The sequence below is a fragment of the Microcaecilia unicolor genome, chromosome 3 (genome assembly GCF_901765095.1).
Source record: "Microcaecilia unicolor chromosome 3, aMicUni1.1, whole genome shotgun sequence".
NCBI lineage: Eukaryota > Metazoa > Chordata > Amphibia > Gymnophiona > Siphonopidae > Microcaecilia > Microcaecilia unicolor.
This window is the reverse complement of record NC_044033.1, coordinates 464471975-464494552: the sequence shown is the minus strand read 5'-3', so window position 1 is coordinate 464494552 and position 22578 is coordinate 464471975. Positions and strand designations below refer to the sequence as shown.

General features: G+C 41.6%; 1 protein-coding gene across 2 annotated transcripts in view; it reads right to left on the bottom strand.

The window, feature by feature from the left end:
- PRIM2 (DNA primase subunit 2) overlaps positions 1-22578 on the bottom strand; it is a 470633-nt gene that overhangs the window by 52487 nt on the left and 395568 nt on the right. For both annotated transcript variants that reach the window (XM_030198993.1, XM_030198994.1), the window contains exon 12: positions 17040-17122. In XM_030198993.1, coding sequence (XP_030054853.1) covers positions 17040-17122 — 83 coding nt within the window. The remainder of the gene's footprint in view (positions 1-17039; positions 17123-22578) is intronic.

Below are 22578 nucleotides of genomic sequence, written 5' to 3'. Positions count from 1 at the left end.
AAGCGGAGGACATGATGGAGGGGAGGAGATTAGAAATACTAGAGGATAAGGTGGAAGAGTCGATAGCCTGGAGATTCCTGGAAGTAGTGGTAAGTGTTGGGCGGGGCTGAGGGGGGGTGATGAAGTGTGAAGGTGATCAGGTGATGATCAGAGAGAGGAAGAGCTAAGGCGTCGAAATTGGAGGGTGAGCAGGTAGAGGAGAGGACGAGGTCAAGACAATGGCCAGTTTGGTGAGTAGGGGTGGTGGGGCACAGCTGGAGGTTGAATGATGATGTCAGAGTGAGGAACTGAGAAGCGTAAGAGTCAGATGCGTCGTCAACGTGTATTTTAAAGTCTCCAAGAATGAGGGACGGGGATGAGGGTTCAAGAAAAATGGAGAGCCAGGCATCGAAGTCAGTAAGGAAGGAAGAGGGGGACTTATCAGGGGGGCAGTAAATGACTGCAACTCTGAGTGGCAGCAGGTAGAATAGACGGATGGAGTGGACTTCAAAGGATGAGAAGCAGTGAGACTGCGGTAGGAGGAGGGGTTGGAAACTACAGGAGAGCGAGAGTAGTAAGCCGACGTCTCCTCCGCGGCCAACTGGGCGGGGGGTGTGGAAGAAAAGATAACCTCCATGGCATAGGGCCGCGACTGAGGCAGAGTCATCAGGGGTGAGCCAGGTTTCAGTTAGGGCAAGCATTTGAAGGGAGCGGGAGATGAAGAGATCGTGGGTGAAGGAAAGTTTGTTGCAGACCGAGCCAGCATTCCACAGGGCACATGAGAAGGGGAGGGAATAGGGGGGGAGGAGAGGAATAGAGATTAGATTGGAGACATCTCGGAATCGTTTGCATGGATAGGACGAGGACAGGTGTGGGGGACCTGGATTGGGATTGATGTCTCCCGCGGATAGCAGGAGAAGGAGCAAGAGAGTGCGGAGGAGGGTGGGGAAGGTAGGGCGACGAAGGCGATGAAGACGGGATGCACTTAGGAGGAATGGGGATGGGTTGATGGCAGGAAGGAAGTGTTGAAGGTTGAGAGCTAGGAAGGGGGAGGGGGACAGGAGAGATGGTGAGGTGGTGACAGGAGAGGACATAGTAGATGACGGCAGAAAAAGACCTGCACGGTCCATCCAGTCTGTCCAAGATAAACTCATGTGTATACCTTACCTTGATTTGTACCTGTCTTTCTCAGGGCACAGACCGTATAAGTCTGCCCAGCAGTTTTTCCTGCCTCCCAACCACCTGTCCCGCCTTCCATCACCGGCTCTGGCACAGACCGTATAAGTTTGCCCTCCCCTATCCTCGCCTCCCAACCACCAACCCCTCTTCCCCCCACCTGCTCTGCCACCCAATTGTAGCTAAGCTTCTGAGGATCCATTCCTTCTGCACAGGATTCCTTTATGCACATCCCACGCATGTTTGAATTCCGTTACCGTTTTCATCGCCACCACCTCCCGCGGGAGGGCATTCCAAGCATCCACCACCCTCTCCGTGAAAAAATACTTCCTGACATCTTTCCTGAGTCTGCCCCCCTTCAATTTCATTTCATGTCCTCTCGTTCTACCGCCTTCCCATCTCCGGAAAAGATTCGTTTGCGGATTAATACCTTTCAAATATTTGAACGTCTGTATCATATCACCCCTGTTCCTCCTTTCCTCCAGGGTATACATGTTCAGGTCAGCAAGTTATGGTGGTGAAGTTGTTTGTATTATGCTGTGAGGTGAGTACAAGACATTGTGTTTTCTCAGCATTCAGTTTTAATTGGAATGCATCCGCCCAGGAGTGCATGATTTGGAGGCTTTGGTTGATCTTGTTGGTGATTTCGTTTAGATCATGTTTAAACGGGATATAAATTGTGACATCGTCCGCATATATGTAGGGGTTGAGGTTTGATTAGCTAGTAATTTAGCTAAGGGTATCATCATCAGGAGTGAAATGGGGGATCCTTGGGGGACTCCATATTCAGGTGTCCATGGGTCTGATGTGTCCGCGTTCGTTGTTACTTGGTATGATCTTGTGGTCAGGAATCCTTTGAACCAGTTCAGAACTTTACCGCCAACTCCGAAGTATTCTAGTATGTGTAACAGTACTTCATGATTGACCATGTCAAAGGCACTGGACATATTAAATTGTAAGAGGAGTATGCTGTTGCCAGTTGCAATTGATTGTTTGAATGAGTTCATTACAGACACTAGCACCGTTTCTGTACTGTGATTCGATCGGAATCCTGATTGGGACTCGTGTAGAATTGAGTGTTTATGTAGGTAGTCGGTGAGTTGTTTCGTCACCAAGCCTTCCATGAGTTTGGTTATAAGCAGAATGGATGCTACTGGGCGTTAATTGGTTAAGTCCATTGTATTTTTCTTAGCATCTTTAGGTAGCGGGGTAAGAAGGATGTTTCCTTTATCCGTGGGGAATAGGCCATTTTTTAGCATGCAATTTAGGTGATTCGTGAGGTCTATTGTGAATTGTTGAGGGGCAGATCTGATAAGGCTAGAGGGGGAGATGTATAATTTGCATTGGGACTTGGCATATTTTCCAACCGATTGTGAGATTTTGTTGGGTGAGAGCGTTTCAAAGTTAGTCCATGATTGGTCTGCTGGGTATTCCCCAGGTATTGGGTCTAGACATTCAAGGAGGTTTGAATGATTAGTTGAGTTGTTGGGTAGCAGGAGTCGCAACTTTATAATTTTTTCTTTGAAGTAGTTTGCTAGATTAGTAGCAGATGGGGTGTTTGTGATGTTGGAAGTGACCGGTGTAGTATTTAGTAGTTTGTTTACGAGTGAGAATATTTCCTAAAGAGGCTTCCCAAGGGTGATCCCCTTGGATTTGCACCTTTAGCTCGCTATAGTGAGACTGGGAAGTAGTCAGTTGTGACAGCAGAAGCCAAGTGAAGGCTCTGTGGTGGTAATGCTGCCAGGAAGTGGGCCTTTTGTATCATGTCAAACGGGTCTGGGACTGACCTATCTCCAACGATCAGGACAGCACAGATCAGCCCTCAGCCCTCTGATTTTTGAACAGTGTAAGTGCTATTTATGGTTGAATTTATTTCTATTCGTATAGCAGGTTCTTACAATAATACTATGCTTGCATCACTGCAAATCCTTTATACATGGATCATTAAAGGGAAAATACCTTTTATCAAAATCAGATTTAGCCCCGTTTTAAAATGAAGTTATTTCTACTTAGGCTTGGCAACAACCAATGGCCTATTCTAAACACCTATAGCAGCATCATGCTATATTCTACAAATATAATTTGTTTCCCAATTTTACTTAATGTAATCTCTTCAGAGCTGTATACACTCCAGTTCTTATCAGCAAATTGCAATACTGATGGGATTTTTAAAGTTGCATCACCTTTTTCTTTGTCCACAAATAACAAAAATATATTCTTTGTCAGTTGATCAAATACAGAGGATTTCTGGAATGGAGAGATAACCCCAGAAGAAGGAATATAACTCAACAAATGTTAAATTCTATCTTGCTTTTCAAAAGCTGACCTTTCTGTGCCAACCACAACAACTGACTCAGTCTTAAATCCCAGCTCTCTCTCTTAGTGGATGCTGTCATATAGGTATTGACAGATGTACCAATAAATTACATTTACAGAATGGATCATATCACAAGCACTGCCAACAAACTGCTAAACTGCTTTGTTTCCTGTTATAGTCCAAATGATTACATTTGTAAGCTTCTTGTTGCATCCTGTTAAATGCTGAATAAAAGAATAAAACCAGCTAGCCAGCAATATTTGGCAGCCACTTCACATAGAATCTCTGTTGTAACACACTCCCTAACACAGTAAGTATAAAAAAAAGCTGTACTTCAAAAGAAACATTTTATTTGTTCTAGCCATGAAAAAAAAGATACAGATAATTACAGACATGAAATCACAGCTAAAGATTGGGATGTGAAACAAATTACAGAACTTATTTCTTGTACTATTAGCATAATTTATTATCATCCGATTCTTTCTCCTCTACTACCTTTTCCCAAAGACCACCTTCTCCTACTATTTTACCACCTCTATACACTAGATCCTGAAGAATGTTCTGACTCACTAGGTAGTTGTTGAAATTTCTTTACCCCTCATGCATGCTTATGCAAAGCTTGAGTATCAAATAGGCATATATACCATTTCATTGTCACACATATGCGAACAAATAGCCCAATATAGGGGTAATTGTCTATAGATTGCCTAAAGTTAGGCACCTCGATGATGCACGCTATGCACAAGTTCTATAATGGCAATTGTTTGCACAATTTATGCTATAGAATACTAGTGTAAGTCCACGGTTACATGCCTAACTTTAGGTGCGAGCACCTATGCCAGCTCAATGGCTGGTTAAATGCGCAGTGCTGGTGAGTGTGCAAGTTCTAGGCACGCCCCTGACCCATTTTTGGCCCTACCAGGTCCATGCCCCCTTCAAGCTGCACGTTATATATTTTGAGCACACAATTTATAGAATACCAATGGTAGTTATATGTGTAACTGATGATTTGGACCAATTAACACCAATTAGTCAACTGTCATTAATACCAATTAGCAGATAATTATCAAATTAAGTTGTGCGTGATAACTTGCATGCACAACTTTGTGCGTTAACCCCCAGATTCTATATAGCGTGTCTAGCGTTCCGTGCTGAAATCCAAGCATATTCTGTAACAACGCACATAACTTAATTGGCTTAACAAGCAATAATGAGCACTAATTGGCAGTAATTAGAATTTAGGCACATAACTTGCTACACATATTCTGTAACACACTACACCTCAATTCTGATGCGTGCAGACAAAAAGGTGAATGGTTAAAGGTGAGGAAATGGGCATTCCAAAATTTATGCTCATAGTTATAGAATATGGCTCAATGCGCCTAAATCTATGTGCCGGGATTTACGCCATGTTTTCATTGCTGTATATGGAGGCACGTAGCTTTAGGTGCTAGGATATTAATTAAGCCTATTCTATATACTGCACCTAAATATAGGCACCCCTTATAGAATTCGCTTAGGCAGAAATGTTTTCCATGTGGATTTTCTAGGCGCCATATATAGAATCTGGCCCTAAGTGTAAAATTGTATGTGCAAGTTTATAGAAATAGAGGGTAGGTATTTTGAGGTCAAAATTCAGTTGTGTGGCAAACATATATTTTGAAATGTTTAAGTTAGATATTTTCAAATCATAGACATATACCCTCTAATTCTATAATCTTGTGCACCCAATTTTAAGTTTATCCCTGGATTCTATATAGCGTGACTTAAGTTGCGCATGCAAATCCAGTGGCATTCTGGATTTGTGTGCACAACTTAATTACTTAACAAGCCAATCAGTGATGATAATTGCCACTTAAGCAACTATTGACACTAATTGGCATTAATTAGAATTTACACAAAGAACTGTCTTGAGGCTAGAGTAGCAGACTTGGTGGAGCTGAGGGAGACAGAGAGGTGCATAGAGGAGGCCTACAGGGATGTTGTAGAGAAATCCCACCTCCAGTCTGGTAGCCCCTGTGCTACCTTGGAAGAGGGAGGTCTCCTAGAAGGAGAGCATCACCCTGGTGAAGTAGGAAGTACTCCTATAGCCAGGACCTGCCCACCAGGGGATGTACTATCCTCTCGCACTGAGGATATGTCTCCAAGTGCTGCCCGTGCTGCCCGGGAGGGAAAGGTTAGGACAGCTGTTGTAGTTGGTGATAGATGGGTGGCTGGTGGACGTGAGGATTGCCTGGTCACTTGCCTGCCTGGTGCGAAGGTGGCGGACCTCATGCGTCACCTAGATAGGATTTTAGACAGTGCTGGGGAGGAGTCGGTAGTCTTGGTACATGTGGGGACCAATGACATAGGAAAATGTGGGAGAGATTCTGGAAGCCAAATTTAGCCTCTTAGGTAGAAAGCTCAAATCTAGAACCTCTAGGGAAGCATTTTCTGAAATGCTACCCGTTCCACAGTCAGGGCCCAAGAGACATGCAGAGCTCCTGGGTCTCAATGCTTGGTGAGACGATGGTGCAGGGAGGAGGGTTTTAGATCGGTTAGGAACTGGGCAACATTCTGAGGAAGGGGGAAGGGGAGCCTATTCCAAAAGGATGTGTTCCACCTTAACCAGGTTGGGACCAGACTGCTGGCATCGGCATTTAAGATTAATATATTTCTTTATTTCAACCTTTTAAACAGCGACAAAGGTCATTGAAATACAGCAATAATATTTTACAAAAAGCATAAGTAAAATCAACAAAATAAACTATCATGCTTCCTTAGACCACAAACTATAATACAATGGGGCTAATGAAAAGAGAAGATTACTTATCATATATTATTGTAATTAAACAAGGTTGCATATCTCTCATTCTACTATCATTTCAGTTGTCTCATCTCTACAAATGACTTGAGCTGTTCTGGTGAATAAAACACATATTTTGTTGATCCCAGCTTTACAATACATTTACATGGGTATGCTAAGAAAAAGGAACCCCCAACTTCCAATGTCCCTTTTTTCAGAGCAAGAAATGCCTTTCTCTTTTGCTGAGTTTGTTTGGTGACATCGGGATAAATCCACACTTGCTCTCCTCCAAAAAGAGATTTTGCATTTCTGAAGTACAATCTCATAATAGAATTGGAATCCTGCTCAAACACAAACGACACTAAAAGAGTAGCTCTTTGTGTTACATTTTCCAAAGATTGTTCTAATAAAAGCGAAACATTTTTAAAATCAATATGACCTTCACCCTCGGTTCCCGTCTTTCCCACTTCCCCTCTGGAATTTTCAATATAATAAATTTTATTTATTGGAGGCATAGCGTCTGTAGGAATTTTTAAATTTTCTTTAAGGTATCTTTTAAACAAGTCCAACGGGGAATTTCCTAAGAGCTTAGGGAAGTTCAGGACACGAAGGTTCAGGCGTCTATTATAATTTTCTATTTGTTCTATTTTTCGCCTTAAGTCTGTATTATCTTTAATTGTTGTTATTTTAAAGTCTTGTAGATGTTCTATTTCTTTCTCTAATTTAGTTGTTTTTGCTGCAAAATCTTGTTTCACCATATCCACTGCATTTTTCATCTCATCAAATTTTTCATTTAAAGTTTGTACCTCACCCGATGTCTTCTGCAAAGCCCCTTCTATTTTCTTCAGCAGAGTCCAAATCATTCCTAGGTTTACCTCCGAAGATTTTCTTTGAGAACATGTCTCACTTCCCGGCGTCTCCTCCGACAGCACTGCTCCCTCAGGCAGCGTTTTCTCTTCCACACTTCCGGTGGCCGAGTACGTCTTCTCCAGGGCTATCTTCGACGCCGGGCACGGAGGGAGTACCAACAATGGTGGCGACAAGGAGACTTCCTCTCCCCGTGAAGCTTCCGCTTCTCCGGTTAACTCCGCTAGGGGATCCCTCTCCTGGTTGTTTTGAGAGAGGCCAGAGAAGAAGCGTTCAATTCTCGGCTGTGTTGGCGTCGAGGTCGTAGGAGGCGAGGGAAGCCGTTTCACCACGCCTTTCCGCTTGGTATGTGGCATAATTCAAGGTATAATTCTCCCGAGAATATCGAGCGCTTCTCTGCTGGTCAATATGCGGCCATCTTGAAATGCCCCCGTTTTTTTCTTTTCCTGGCATCGGCATTTAAATAGGAGATAGAAATGAGGGGAAGGCCGACAGACGCTCAAAAGCGCATGGTTCGGGATAAGGTATCTTTCAAAGATATCACCAAAACAGGGAAGATAGGGTATCCTGATAGTGAGGTTGCAACAGAGACCCTAGTAGATGGAGGCATATTTTCAAAGCACTTAGCCTTCCAAAGTTCCATAGAAACCTATGGAACTTTAGAAGGCTAAGTGCTTTGAAAATATGCCTCCAGGTATCCTTAAATAAAAAAAAACAGATAAAAGATTGCAAATTCATACTGTCAAGTACTGAGCATGATGTAAATAGGAACAACAAACATAGTTTGAAATGTCTATATGCGAATGCCAGGAGCCTAAGAAATAAGATGGGAGAGTTAGAATATATTGCAGACGGGTGTGTCCCATCAAAACACAGCCAGCTGGAGAGATCCAAGATGGCCGCGCTCTACTGAGACTCTGCGTGTCTCGATCCTAATGATGCCAAAACGCCGAGGGAGATTGACGGCCAGGGCCTCGCCGCTAACCCCCTCCTTACCTGGTCCTCTTGACCGCTTTCTCAGACCGCAGGGAGTTAGTCAAAATAGTGGAATGCTGCCAGAAGGGAGTACTGGCGATTTGGGAGAATCGGGCTCCCCTGGCCTTGATACTACTCTGAGCCCCGCTATGCGCATTCCACCTCCCCAGCCGGTAGGCGCAAGCTCCTTCCTCGCTGACTCGACGGGGTATCCCTGTTTAGGTGTCATGGACCCGGAAGAACGTCGAGACGAGGTCTTGCTTCCACTAGAGAAGGGAGAGACGCCGCCACGAATAGAAGGGAGAGGAGCCGAAGGACAGAGTGAGCGTGTGAAAACTTCTGAAAGGTTTGAAATACCGAAGGAATTATTAGTTAAACCGAGGGAGGTTACATTGGACACGTTATGGGACCTAGTTTCTACCCTGGGTCAAACGTTCCTGAAACAAGTTAATGAAACTGCACCTAAAATAAAACTATTAGAGAATGACTTACAAAAAACAGAGGAAAAGATTAAAGCTATAGATGAAAAAACTGAAAAAATGGATCAAAGGATTCTGAAATTGGAAACGATTCATCCTTTAATGACCAATGACTTGACAAATCTTAGAAAAAAAATGGAAATGTTTGATAATTATACAAAAAATTATAATTTAAGATTTGTTAATTTTCCCAGGATAAAGACTGTTCCTCCTCTTGATATGTTAAAACGTTATTTGCGGGACATTTTGAATATACCAGAGCAGAATTTACCACAGTTTACCTTGGCATATTACATCCCAGGAAAAGAATTGAATCAAATGCCTGAAAGTCCATTGGACTTATCTCTTTTGCTTGAAACTTCTGACTCCGAATTAGCAACGGCCGCGACTTTGGTTGCGACCGTTGCACTACTGCCTGACAAGGATTGGACCTTCCACCTATTTTTCCGTAATAAAGACAAACCCTTTTTGGGTTATAAAATATTATTATTTCCTGATGTCTCTAAGGAGACACGTAGACGGAGGAAACAATTCTTGCTCCTTAAGCCTGAAATATTGCACTTGGGGGGGTACCTTCTTTTTAAGATACCCCTGCAAGTGCATAGTGAGACTTGAAGAGAAGAAATATGTATTTACAGAACCAGCACATGCATCAGCTCTTATAGCCTCGGTGAAAAAGGATAAGCGTTAAGGAAAAGAATTAACTCCTCTTAGTAGAGATTGTGCTATCCTTATTAATTTCCTATTATTTTTTGCTCCCCCTGAATTCCTAAATTTTGGATCTCCAATTTATGGACTTGAGTATCAATATTTACCTGCTTGATTGTTAATTTCTGTTGATATATTTTTATTTTTATGATGCTTTTCCAATCAAGATGTTTCTTGTAATATTTGATTAAATTGAATAAATAAATTAAAAAAAAGAATATATTGTACTAAATGAAAAATTAGATATAATAGGCATCTCTGAGACCTGGTGGAAGGAGGATAACCAGTGGGACACTGTCATACCGGGGTACAAATTATATTGTAGTGATAGGGTGGATCAAATTGGTGGAGGGGTAGCATTGTATATTAACGAGAGCCTTGAATCAAATAGATTGAAAATTCTGCAGGAAACAAAACACTTCTTGGAATCACTATGGATTGAAATTCCATGTGTAAAGGGGAAAAGGATAGTGATAGGAGTGTACTACTGTCCGCCTGGCCAGGATGAACAGACGGATGCAGAAATGTTAAAGGAAATTAGGGACGCAAACAACCTGGGGAACACAATAATAATGGGTGATTTCAATTTCCCCAATATTGACTGGGTAAATGTAACATCGGGGCACGCTAGGGAGGTAAAATTCCTTGATGAAATCAAGGACTGCTTTATGGAGCAGCTGGTACAGGAGCCGATGAGAGAAGGAAAAATTCTAGACCTAGTCCTTAGTGGAGCGCATGATCTGGTGCAGGAGGTAATGGTGCTGGGGCCGCTCGATAAAAGTGATCATAATATGATCGGATTTGATATTAGCTTTGAAGTAAGTATACATAGGAAATCAAATATGTTAGTGTCTAACTTTTAAAATTGAGACTATAATAAAATGAGAACGGTGAAAAAAAAACTTAGAGGAGCGGTTGCGAGGGTCAAAAATTTACATCAGGCGTGGATGCTGTTCAAAAACACCATCTTGCAAGCCTAGGCCAAATATATTCCGCGTATTAAAAAAGGAGGACGGAAGACCAAACGACAGCCGGCATGGTTAAAAAGTGAGATGAAGGCAGCTATTACAGCTAAAAGAAAATCCTTCAGAAAATGGAAGAAGGAACCGACTGAAAATAATAAGAAACAGCATAAGGAATGTCAAGTCAAATGCAAAGCGCTGATATGGAAGGCTAAGACGGACTTTGAAAAAAAAAAAGACTGCGTTGCAGGCCAAAACACATAGGAAGCCGGCAAAAGAATCGGCTGGACCGCTAGATGACCGAGGAGTAAAAGGGGCGATCAGGGAAGACAAAGCCATAGCAGAGAGATTAAATGAATTCTTTGCTTCGGTCTTCACCGAGGAAGATTTGGGTGGGATAGTGGTGCCAGAAATGGTATTCGAAGCTGACGAGTCTGAGAAACAATGAATTCTCTGTAAATCTGGAGGGTGTAATGGGGCAGTTCTACAAACTGAAGAGTAGCAAATCTCTTGGACCGGATGGTATTCATTCCAGAGTACTGATAGAACTGAAAAATGAACTTGCGTTGTTAGTAATATGTAATTTATCCTTAAAATCAAGCGTGGTACCAGAAGGTTGGAGGGTGGCCAATGTAACGCCGATGTTTAAAAAAGGTTCCAGAGAAGATCCGGGAAATTATAGACCACTGAGTCTGATGTCGGTGCCAGGCAAAATGGTAGAGACTATTATAAAGAACAAAATTACAGAGCATATTCAAAAGCATGGATTAATGAGACAAAGTCAACATGGATTTAGTGAAGGGAAATCTTGCCTCACCAATCTACTACATTTCTTTGAAGGGGTGAACAAACATGTGGATAAAGGTGTTTGACAGAGTACCTCATGAAAGACTCCAGAGGAAATTGGAGAGTCATGGGATAGGAGGTAGTGTTCTATTGTGGATTAAAAACTGGTTAAAAGATAGAAAACAGAGAGTAGGGTTAAATGGTCAGTATTCTCAATGGAGAAGGGTAGTTACTGGGGTTCACCAGGGAGTGCTGGGACCGCTGCTTTTTAATATATTTATAAATGACCTAGAGATGGGAGTAATTAGTGAGGTAATCACATTTGCGGATGATACAAAGTTATTTGAAGTTGTTAAATCGCAGGAGGATTGTGAAAAATTACAAGAGGACCTTACAAGACTGGGAGACTGGGCAAGGTTAAATGTTAGGAGTCACAGACCAAGAAAGGGATCTAGGTGTCGTCGTTGATACGTTGAAACCTTCTGCGGCTAAGAAAGCAAATAGAATGTTAGGTATTATTAGGAAAGGAATGGAAAACAAAAATGAGGATGTTATAATGCCTTTGTATCGCACCTCAAATATTGTATTCAATTCTGGTCACCGTATCTCAAAAAAGATATAGTGGAATTAGAGAGGTGCAGAGAAGGGCAACGAAAATGATAAAGGGGATGGGACGACTTCCCTATGAGGAAAGGCTAAAGCGGCTAGGGCTCTTTAGCTTGGAGAAAAGGCGGCTGAGGAGGGATATGATAGAGGTCTATAAAATAATGAGTGGAGTGGAACGGTTAGATGTGAAGCGTCTGTTTACGCTTTCCAAAAATACTAGGACCAGCGCGTCTATCCTATTCTGAAGAAAACTGGGATAGAATGGAAATTGCTGTATACTCTACTAATAAAGCATTACATTTGCAGTAGGACTTGTAAAAGTTATTTATCTCTGGTATCTTAATCCTGTGCACCTCCATCACTGTTTTCCTCACTATTTCGCCTCCTTGTTGGCAGCAATGTGGAGAATGTAGTACAATGGCTCATATTTGGTGGCACTTCTTGAAGGCTCTGCTTACTGGCGAGGAGTTCAGGCTCGTATTTTGTTGTTGTTGTGTTACCATGTCCCACGGACTCTTGGAGTCTTCTTATTAAGTAGACCTGTTCTGGGCTTTTCTTGTCTTGCTGTGACACTAATTTTTTTCACTGAGTTTATCGTCTTCCACAGGGAAAAGAAGGGATGGAAGGGCGTTGGGTCTGGGATACGAGATTCTTGGTTTCTGTTAAAATGTTTTGGGAAAAAGTGAGGTTGTCTTTTGATGCTCACTGGATGACTTGTATTGTTTGTAGCATCCTGTTTTTGTTGTACTCAGGTAGTTGGCGTGATTTCTGAGTTCTACCATATTCTTACATAAATTTTGTATTGTTCCTTTTATTTAATAAAAGGCCTTGTTTAATTATAAAAAAAGTTATATCATCAATTTAAGTGCAAGCTTTCTTCTTTATTGCGTCATCATCTATTTGTTAGGTTTTCACTCAGCTGAGTGTTTAAGTCGGTAAGGTTTAAGAAAACTTAAAATAAAGACAATTTTAAAATGATTTCCACAGGTAACCACACAGGTTGGCTGTTTAAAAATTGCCCACCATCTCCACATACTGAACTTTCAAGCCCAAATTAGAAAAGGGGTGCCCATGGTTAGATTGGAGAGGAAGCAGATGGAAGTAGCCACATTTTCAAGCAGGTTATCTATCAGCATAGAAAGCAGATACAATTAACCATATGTATTAATTGTGACAAGTTTCAGAAATGAAGTACATGAATAATTTCACTTTGGGAATTGGTATAAAGCTTACAGGTAAAAACTATACCTGCTTTTTGTCCACTGCAGATAGTTGAAAAACTGCCCTCAACATTCCTTGTTGTAAAGATTTAATCCAATTATAGATTTTCCAACTTGTATTCTTTTCCCTCTGGAAAAGTAATATTAATTACAAAGGCTAACTCTAAAATAAAATTTTCTAGCATAATACATGAGCAGAGAGGTAGAAAAATGAATGGAAAAAACAGAACATCATAATACTTAAGCTGGCTGTAAACCAGTGGCAAATAGTACTGACGTTAGTAATTTTAAGGCAACAGTATTTTGTAGGAAACAAGTTTATCTGAAAGAAAATGTAACACTAGCTCAGTGGTCTTCACTAATTTTTAAGTCCAGGCCATTTTGGATGCAAAGGAGCCTTCAAAATCTTCCCATGCAGGACCGCAACACTGTTGACCAGCGTATGTCAATGACATCCACCCTAACCAGCCCACCTTCAAACTTTTCATTGGGTGTATCCTCAAGGAGAAGAGCACTTCCAAATACATTCCCTTTGTCTGTTAACAAATGTCTTGTCCTTCAAGCAAACGGCTCATCCTTCATCCACTCCCCCCCCTTTCTGTCATGAGCTTTGTTAGAGAGACAGAGTAGCAGAAAAAAAAAGGACTATCATTGGCCTCTAGGAGAACACTGCACAAGCTTTTATCTCTCAAGAAAACTGAAAATAGCATGTATTTAAGGAGAGCCCCAGATGTAATTACAACTTCACCCAAAGGAATTGGACCTACATATAATTGGACAGAGACATTCACATCACAGTATAAAGAGAGGCTTGGGGGAAGCTTCTATTTTTAAAAAAGGAGCTTGCTGGCTGTAGAGAATTAAGAATGTAAGTCACCTAGCTCTAGGCTAGGAAGCCTATCATACAGTAGTAACAGATCTGCCTTAAGAGGTGATTATAAAATATACTTTTTATTCTTATTCTTTCTTTATATATCACTTCACAAAAAGTGAGATAGAGGCCACTTGAAGGACTGTATAAAATAAAAATTGAAAAGAAGCAAGTTTTTCAAAAGACGACAATGAAAAAGAGCCAGTGCTTAAAAAGTTTTGGCTGAAGATACTTTCCACTGCTCAAAACTTTTATGTGGGCATATGATAATTGCATTAAAGTTCTATAAACTCAGTAAGAAATGTTCATTCAAGACTTTTGGTGATAGTCATCAATAAGCAATTTTACATGGATTTCCAAAAGTAGACAAAACACTACAACCAGGCAGTTTAGAAAATCTATAGGAATACATAATAGATTCTGAGAGTTAGAAACTGCAAAGTGTTACCTCCATTTTTCTTTGCCATAAAACCTTCTTGACAAAGTGCTACTTTTAAACTGTCCATTCTGAAAGATTTCATCATTAAAATATCAGCAAATGTTTTAAATCCAAAATAAATCAATAGCTGACTGAGGATTTTGAAGACTTAACAATGAAGATAACTAGTATTCTAGGGAGTCTAAATGATTCACAATTTCTAGAGTGTAGAAAAATTAATATTTATTCTTATTTCACAACAAAAGAATAGATATAGAATACCAATTCTATTTAGAAGCAGATATTTCTGTAAACTATATGTTTTAAGGGGTAAAAAGCATACAGGCTGCTTTTAAAAAAATCAACACATAGCAATAAAGTAATTTTCACAATTTGTGACATACCATCTGGCAGGAAAGCAAAGTTGTTTACCACTAACAGGTGTTCTCTGAGAACAGCAGGATATTAGTACTCACAAGCGGATGACATCAACAGACCAAGCCTAGGCTACAGAAAATGTAAACAAAACCCAGAGAGCTTTCTAGAGCGGTGAATTGCACAAGTGCAAGCTTCATACATCTGCAACACTGTGCAGGGTCACCTCAATTTTATGTATAGTAACTATTAGGAGACTCCAACTCCTAGGGGAAACAAGTGGGATTTGTTAGGGGAATATAAGGATACATATTCCTTTCAAACGGGAATCCCTAGCTGAGGGAGGCCATTAATAAAAATGGTAGACCAGCTCTGGCAGAGGACCTTGGGAGTGCAATTGGCACTCAGATCCTAAAAGAGGCAGAGACTCCACAATCGGCATATGGAGCTCAACAGCATGGGCTGACCAAGCCTGACTGACTCAGCCCTCGTTGGACATCCAGCAGTCACCAGTCAGAGTGCTCCAGCAGGAGGGTGAAATCTGGGGGCCATGAGGAGAGGGCTGGACAAGGGGAAACACTCAGTGAAGTAGCAAAGGGAACACAGCTAACACTGTCAATCCAATAAAAAGACTTAATAAAGAACCAGGGAAATGTGCTTAAACCTAAACACTGGCAAGGAAATGTACTTGGTTCAAGAGCACTGTTTAAAGGTTGGTTAGTAGTTTGCTTATTGTACACCATTTATTCAGAAGGTTTACTTCTCATTCACAAATATATTAATGTTTTATATAGTATTTCAACCAGCCTTGATCACAGTGGTCTTTTTGAATTTCCTGGGGGGGGGGGGGTGGTAGAGAAATCCCACCTGCTAATACCTTTCTTCCCCAGACAGAGGCATCAGGCACCAATCATTCCAGGGCCCGGCAGAGCCTGCCTAAGGGAGACTCCAGTCCGGTCAGCCCCGGCCACAGGGATGCTTGCAAGGGGACATTACATTTGGCAGACTGCCCCCCCATGCAGTGTGTTTCAGGATGCACTGTGCAATGTCAAGATGACGGTGTGGATGCATAAGTAAGTGAACATCACCCTTGCCTCTTGAAGGTAGTCCAGGGGATTTGGGGGATCCAGAGTGGGGGTGTTGTTAGATACCAAGGCTATTGATTTAGGGGTTGGGTGGTGCTAGAAACCAGGGCTATTTTTTTTTGGGGGGGGGGGGGGGGGGGGGAACAGGGGTAGGGGTGTAGCTAGACAGCAGGTCTATTGGGTTGGGATGATAGGATGCTACTAGACCAGAGCAATTTTGGGGGGTATGGGGGGTCACTAGATGCCATATATTTTTTCTATTTTGAAAATGAATTGGTGTATCATTGGGGTCACCTTGGGAGGGGGCATTCAAGACTCTGGGGTACCTGGGAGGGGCTATTAGCTTTTCTGTCAGATGCTAACCCTTCTAGGCCCCCTCAGATCTGAGGGAAATTTTTCACCTTAAAATTTTCTCTGTACTTCTCTGTATTAGGGTGGAATAGCTAATAGCCTAGTTACTATTCATTTAAATTTGCTGTGCACTACCATGTGGTTAATTTACTCACTAAACCCCTTTCTGCATCATTTACCCAGTAGTGTGAGTGCAAATGCCTCTAACTGCATGCGTCTGCTGGTGGTAGCTTTCTGCATCGGTCCCTGACAGATCTAGTTCAGTGTTGGTGCTGTGAGCCACTGTTGGAAACAGGATACTGGGTTTGATGGACCTTTGGTCTTTCCCAGTATGGCAAAGCTTATGTTCTTATATCTGATGTCATCTACTGATGTAATATAGTAACGTAATAGATGACTGCAGGTAAAAACTTGCACAGTCTATCCAGTCTGCCCAACAAGATAAATTCATAGCATATATGATATGATGCAATATGATAAGCGATGTGGCAGATTTCATCTTACTTACTGACAGAGCATTATCAGGCTACAAACTGGTTAACTCTTTCCTATGGGACTTTACATTTATTGATTACAAGGAACTAAAATTAAACCCGAAAAGAAAGTTAAAACAGCACCAAAATAAACAAGGGTGGCCCATCTTCAGAGATTTCAAAAAGCCACTGAATGTGTAAACAATGTGGGACCCATGATCAGAAATTCTATTATCAAATTTCACTGCAGTAATGACAGGTTATGTCATCTCATTTATTTTAGCTCAGAAAGTATTGAAAAAACACAGTGAAAACTATACCTTTTCATCATTCTAGCACTGATACTATACTCATAACACGTGATGACATGTTAAAAAGATAAGTAAGAATATAAGAATATAAAAGATAAGCACTGAGTAGTTACATAAAAAGAAAAATGTTAATTTCTTGCAAGGTAACAAGTTATGAAACATTAGAACTGTAGGAAAAGTTTTCAGTAAGGAAAAGCTGTTCAGTTGTACATAGCACTACTACATGGACAGTGGACACCAAAAGGAAATCTCTGGTGCAATCATTATTGAGAATTACAAATAAGATTTGACCTACTTGGCTTATCCCAGTGGGAGAGATTTTGAATGTCTGGAGTTTCTGCTTCAGTAGCTCAGGATCACTGTGGCGGAATGGGCATCCTGCCATAAGTTAAAACAAAGATACATGAGCAATGCTATTTAACTATATGTTTCAATACTAAAGCAAGATAATAGAAAGTCACCTATATAAGTAACCATTTTAATCTTATCTTTATAAGATCACTCTACTGCATTGGTATTCATTGTAAGTTGTAGAAGCCTACTAGTGAGTCAGGTTTACAGGTGAGCCCTAATAAATGTGCAGGAAAGATTTACATGGCTACTACTTCCCACTCTATGCAAATATCTCTCATGCATATTCATTAGGGATCTTCTGAAAACTCAGCTCGCTGGTGGTCCTCAAGGGCTTGGAGTGAATACTTCTGCTCTACTATGTGGTTATAACAGTACTCTAGACTAGTCACACCATACAAAAGTATTTAGGAATGGGGATTTACACCAAGGTTTCGTTGCTGTAAATATTCATGCCAAAATGTAATTGCTGTTCCCAGCGCTAAACGCTATTCTGTAAATGACACCTAACTTTGCCATTCATAGAACAGCACTAAGCGCTATTTTTTCAGCGCAAATCTTTTTAGCCACTATTTATAGAATTTAGTCCTAAGCGTAAAGTTGTGTGTGTAAGTTTATAGAATTAGGAGATATGAGGGTAATTTCATAACAGGTAGCCTAGGCTTTTATTTAAAATGTTGGCTCTTGTGGTTTTATATTTGCTACTTTAATAAAAACGTATTGATAAAAAAATAGTGCGCAGGGAGGGGAGCCCACTTGGACCACCAGTGTCATTAGTGGGATCAGGGAGTATGAGGTCAAGAGGGGCTCATTTGGACCAAAAGGGATATTTTTGGGGTGGGATTGGGCGACCTGCTTGGGTCTCCAGGGTAGTTTTTGGAGTCAAGGAGGAGCTGCATCTGTGCTAGTGTAAACTCAAAAGTCTTGTGTAAGACTTCCAGTTGAAAATAACACAGACCCACATGCACTGAGGTTATCTGCACACTATTTGGTTACTGCACTGGAGAGCTAAATGTTTGCAGCCATGTGCTAAGCATTAGTGCATAGCTGTAATGCAAGCTTACTGCATCACGCCCCCCTCCCAGTTTTCTTTTCTTGTTCCTATCCATCAATTAATAAACAAGAGACTTTGATCATCTCAATCCTGAAGGCCCAATGTTGCTTTTTTGTTTCTTTCTTTCTTCAGCTTTCAACAGCTAACAGATAATTTGGTATCTCACAACTGGGAAACCAACAGATATGCTATTCAGTCTCTGTTGACTTGTGCTTGTTACAGAATTTCTCAGCACAGCCAGAACTATAGTTGGCTTCAGGATCCATCATCCTTCAGCATAGGGCAGGGGCGTAGCCAGACAGCAGATTTTGGGTGGGTACCAAGTGTTCTCCCCCTCCCACCAAAAAAAGATCTCAGCTGGTAGGAAAGTGCTTCTCTCCACCTTGGCAGTCTGCAGCAGGCATGTGCTGAAAACTGAGCATGCGTAGTTGCCAGTATCATGGAGAGTAGCATTTTCGTTACCATCAGGGTGAAACTTCAGCTGGTGGAGCTTGGGATCCCCGCCAGCTACCGCTAAACATGTGCTACTGTTGGGTGGGCCTGAGCCCTAGGGCCCACCCAGGCCCACCTGTGGCTATGCCACTGGCATAGGGTCAAAAGCAATGTGAACATATATAATTTGTTTTCTTAAAACAATATTAGGCAGAATTACGGACCAAAAAATATTATCTCCCTCCATCTCTGATAATCTTCATTTTACTATAAGAGCACACTGGCTTCCCAAGATTACAGGTCTTGTGCTGTGTCTCCCATTATTTTCTCTAGAAAACTAACGCAGAAACACATGTACAAAAACTAAATTTCCCATTCAGAGCACATAGTATTAGCACACTGAAACAGACCAAAGGTCCATCAAGCCCAGCATCCTGTTTCCAACCGTGGCCAACCTAGGTCACAAATACTACTACTACTACTACTACTACTACTACTTAACACCTGGCAAGATCCCAAAAAAGTTCAATATATTTTTTGCTGCTTATCCCGGAAATAAGCAGGGGATTTTCCCCAAGTCCATTTTAATAATGGTCTATGGACTTTTCCTTTAGGAAGAAGTCTAAACCTTTTTTAGACCTCGGTAAGCTAACCGCCTTTACCACATTCTCTAGCAACGAATTCCAGAGTTTAATTACACGTTGAGTGAAGAAAAAGTTTCTCCAATTCATTTTAAATTTACTACTTTGTAGCTTCATTGCATGCCCCCTAATCCTAGTATTTTTGGAAAGCGTAAACAGACGCTTCATGTCTACCAGTTCCACTCTACTCATTATTTTATAGACCTTTATCATATCTGCCCTAAGCTGTCTTTTTTCCAAGCTGAGAGCCCTAGTCGCTTTAGCCTTTCCTCATAGGGAAGTCATCCCATCCCCTTCATCATTTTCATAGCCCTTCTCTGCACCATATCTAATTCAACTATCTAGATTATATTTGAAAGGGGACACCCATCTTCTGACACAAATCGGGATATGGGCGTCCTTCTCCCGAGGTCGCCCAAATCGGCATAAACGAAAACCGATTTTTTGCGTCCTCAACTGCTTTCCATCGCGGGAATGACCAAAGTTCACGTGGGCGTGTCGGCAGTGTACCGAAGGCGGGATGGGCGCGTAGTTAAGAGATGGGCTTCCTCGGCCGATAATGGAAAAAGAAGGGCAACCCTCACAAGCATTTGGTCGACTTTACTTGGTCCCTTTTTTTTCATGACCAAGCCTCGAAAAGGTGCTCGAACTGACCAGTTGACCACCAGAGGGAATCGGGGATGACCTACCCTTACTCTCCCCCCAGTGGTCACCAACCCTCTCCCATCCTAAAAGAAAAATTAAAAAACATTTTTTTCCAGCCTCAAATATCATACCCAGCTCCACAACAGCAGTATGCAGGTCCCTGGAGCAGTTTTTAGTGGGTGCAGTGCACTTCAGGCAGGCGGACCCAGGCCCACCCCCCCCCCCCCCCCACCTGTTACACTTGTAGTGGTAAATATGAGCCCTCCAAAACCCACCCCAAACTGTACCCATATGTAGGTGCCCCCCTTCATCCCTAAGGGCTATGGTAGTGGTGTACAGTTGTGGGGAGTGGGTTTTAGGGGGGGCTTGTGGGGCTCAGCAACCAAGGTAAGGGAGCTAGGGTGCCCGGTTGGTGTCCTGGCATGTGAGGAGGACCAGGCTCCTCTCACGACCAAAGGGCTTGGATTTGGCCGTTTTTGAGATGGGCATCCTCGGTTTCCATTATCGCCAAAAACTGGGGACGACCACCTCTAAGGTCAACCTAAATGTTCAGATTTGGGTGTCCCCGACCGTATTATCGAAACGAAAGATGGATGTCCATCTTGTTTCGATAATACGGGTTCCCCCCCCTTCGCCGGAACGTCTTTAGAGATGGACGCCCTTAGAGATGGTCGTCCCCGTTCGATTATGCCTCTCCACATCTTTTTTGAGATGCAGTGACTAGAATTGAGCACAATATTTGAGGTGCGGTTGCACCCTGGAGCGATGGAAAGGCATTATAACATCCTCACTTTTGTTTTCCATTCTTTTCATAATAATACTTAACATTCTATTTTCTTAGCCTCTGCAGTACACTGAACAGAAGGTTTCAACGTATCATAAACAACAACACCTACATCCCTTTCTTGGTTGGTGACTCCTAACATGGAACCTTTCAGTGGTATAAAGTGGGGTATAAATGTTCTGAATAAATAAAATAAAATAAATAAATAAACCTTGATTATGTAGTTATAATTCCGGTTCCTCTTTCCCACATGCATCACATTGCAATTGCTCATATTAAACATCATCTGCCATTTAGATGTCCAGTCTCCCAGTCTTGTAAGGTCCTCTTGTAATTTTTCACAATCGTCTTGCGATTTAGCAACTTTGAATAACTTTGTGTCATCAGCAAATTTAATTACCTCACTAGTTACTCCCATATATCTAGGTCATTTATAAATATGTTAAAAAGCAGTGGTCCCAAAACAGACCCTTGGGGAACTCCACTATCTACCCTTATCCATTGTGAATACTGACCATTTAACCCTACTCTCTGTTTTCTTTTAACCAGTTTTTAATCCACAATAGAACACTATCCCATGACTCTCCAATTTCATCTGGAGTCTTTGATGAGGTACTCTGTCAAACGCCTATTGAAAATCCAGATACACAATATCAATCGGCTCACCTTTAACCACGTATGTTCACCCCTTCAAAGAAATGCAATAGATTGGTGTGGCAAGATTTCCCTTCACTAAATCCACGTTGGCTTTGTCTCATTAATCCATGCTTTTGAATATGCTCTGTAATTTTGTTCTTTATAATAGTCTCTACCATTTTCCCTGGCACCGACATCAGGCTCACTGGTCTATAATTTCCCTGATCTCCTCTGGAAACTTTTTTTTAAAAATCAGCATTACATTGGCCGCCCTCCAATCTTCCGGTACCACGCTCGATTTTAAGGATAAATTACATATTACTAACAGTAGCTCCGCAAGCTCATTTTTAATTTCTATCAGTACTCTGGGATGAATGCCATCCAGTTCAGGAGATTTCATACTTTTCATTTGTCAAATTGCCCCATTACATCTGTTCTGGAATTTTCTGGCCTTTTCTTTGGATCTGCTTATTTCTGTGTGTTTTCTGTGAGTTTCCACTGTTAGTGGCAAGACAGGAATTTCTTGCTGACCACAAACTGGCAAGACCATTGCCATGACATCCCAACCAACTGTCTTGTTACAAAACAAACTGACCAGACCCCCCCGTTGTCATGACATCCCAACTGTCTGTTACTCAGTAGAGGTGTGGCAAGGACACTAAGGCCCTATCACAGGCCTCCTATGTACTTGCAGGATTGCTGACTGGGTGATATATGAGGTGGTCCTTTGTGATGGGAAGGGTATATCAGTAACTGCTCATCTAAAGACTCTGAAATAGTCCGGATGGTAGGAGAGTTTCATATCCTTGTCACAGCCTATTCTCTACAGCTAAGATTCTTTCTTTCTTCCTTTCTTTCTTTCTCTCTGTTCTATGACCTTTTAAGTTTGTATGACAGTGAGGAATAAAGCTTTCCTTCCTATTGTTAGACTCTGTTCTGTAAAACTACTAATGCCAAGAGCCGTAAAACTACTAATGCCAAGAGCCAACAGTATTTCTTGTGCTGTTGCAGTGAGAAATAAAGATTCCTTTTCTTCTTCTTAGACTAAGTATTTTTTATAAGAATAGCATGACCATAGGCGCAGCCTAGTACACATCCTCCAGGTTTATAGTGATTTCATTCAGTTTCTCCAACTCATCAGCTTTGAATACCATTTCTGGTACTGGTATTTTTCCTCAATCTTCCTCGGTGCAGATCGAAGCAAAGAATTCATTTAAATCTCTCCGCTATGGCTTTGTCTTCCCTGATCGCCCCTTTTACCCTTTGGTCATCTAGCGGTCCTACTGATTCT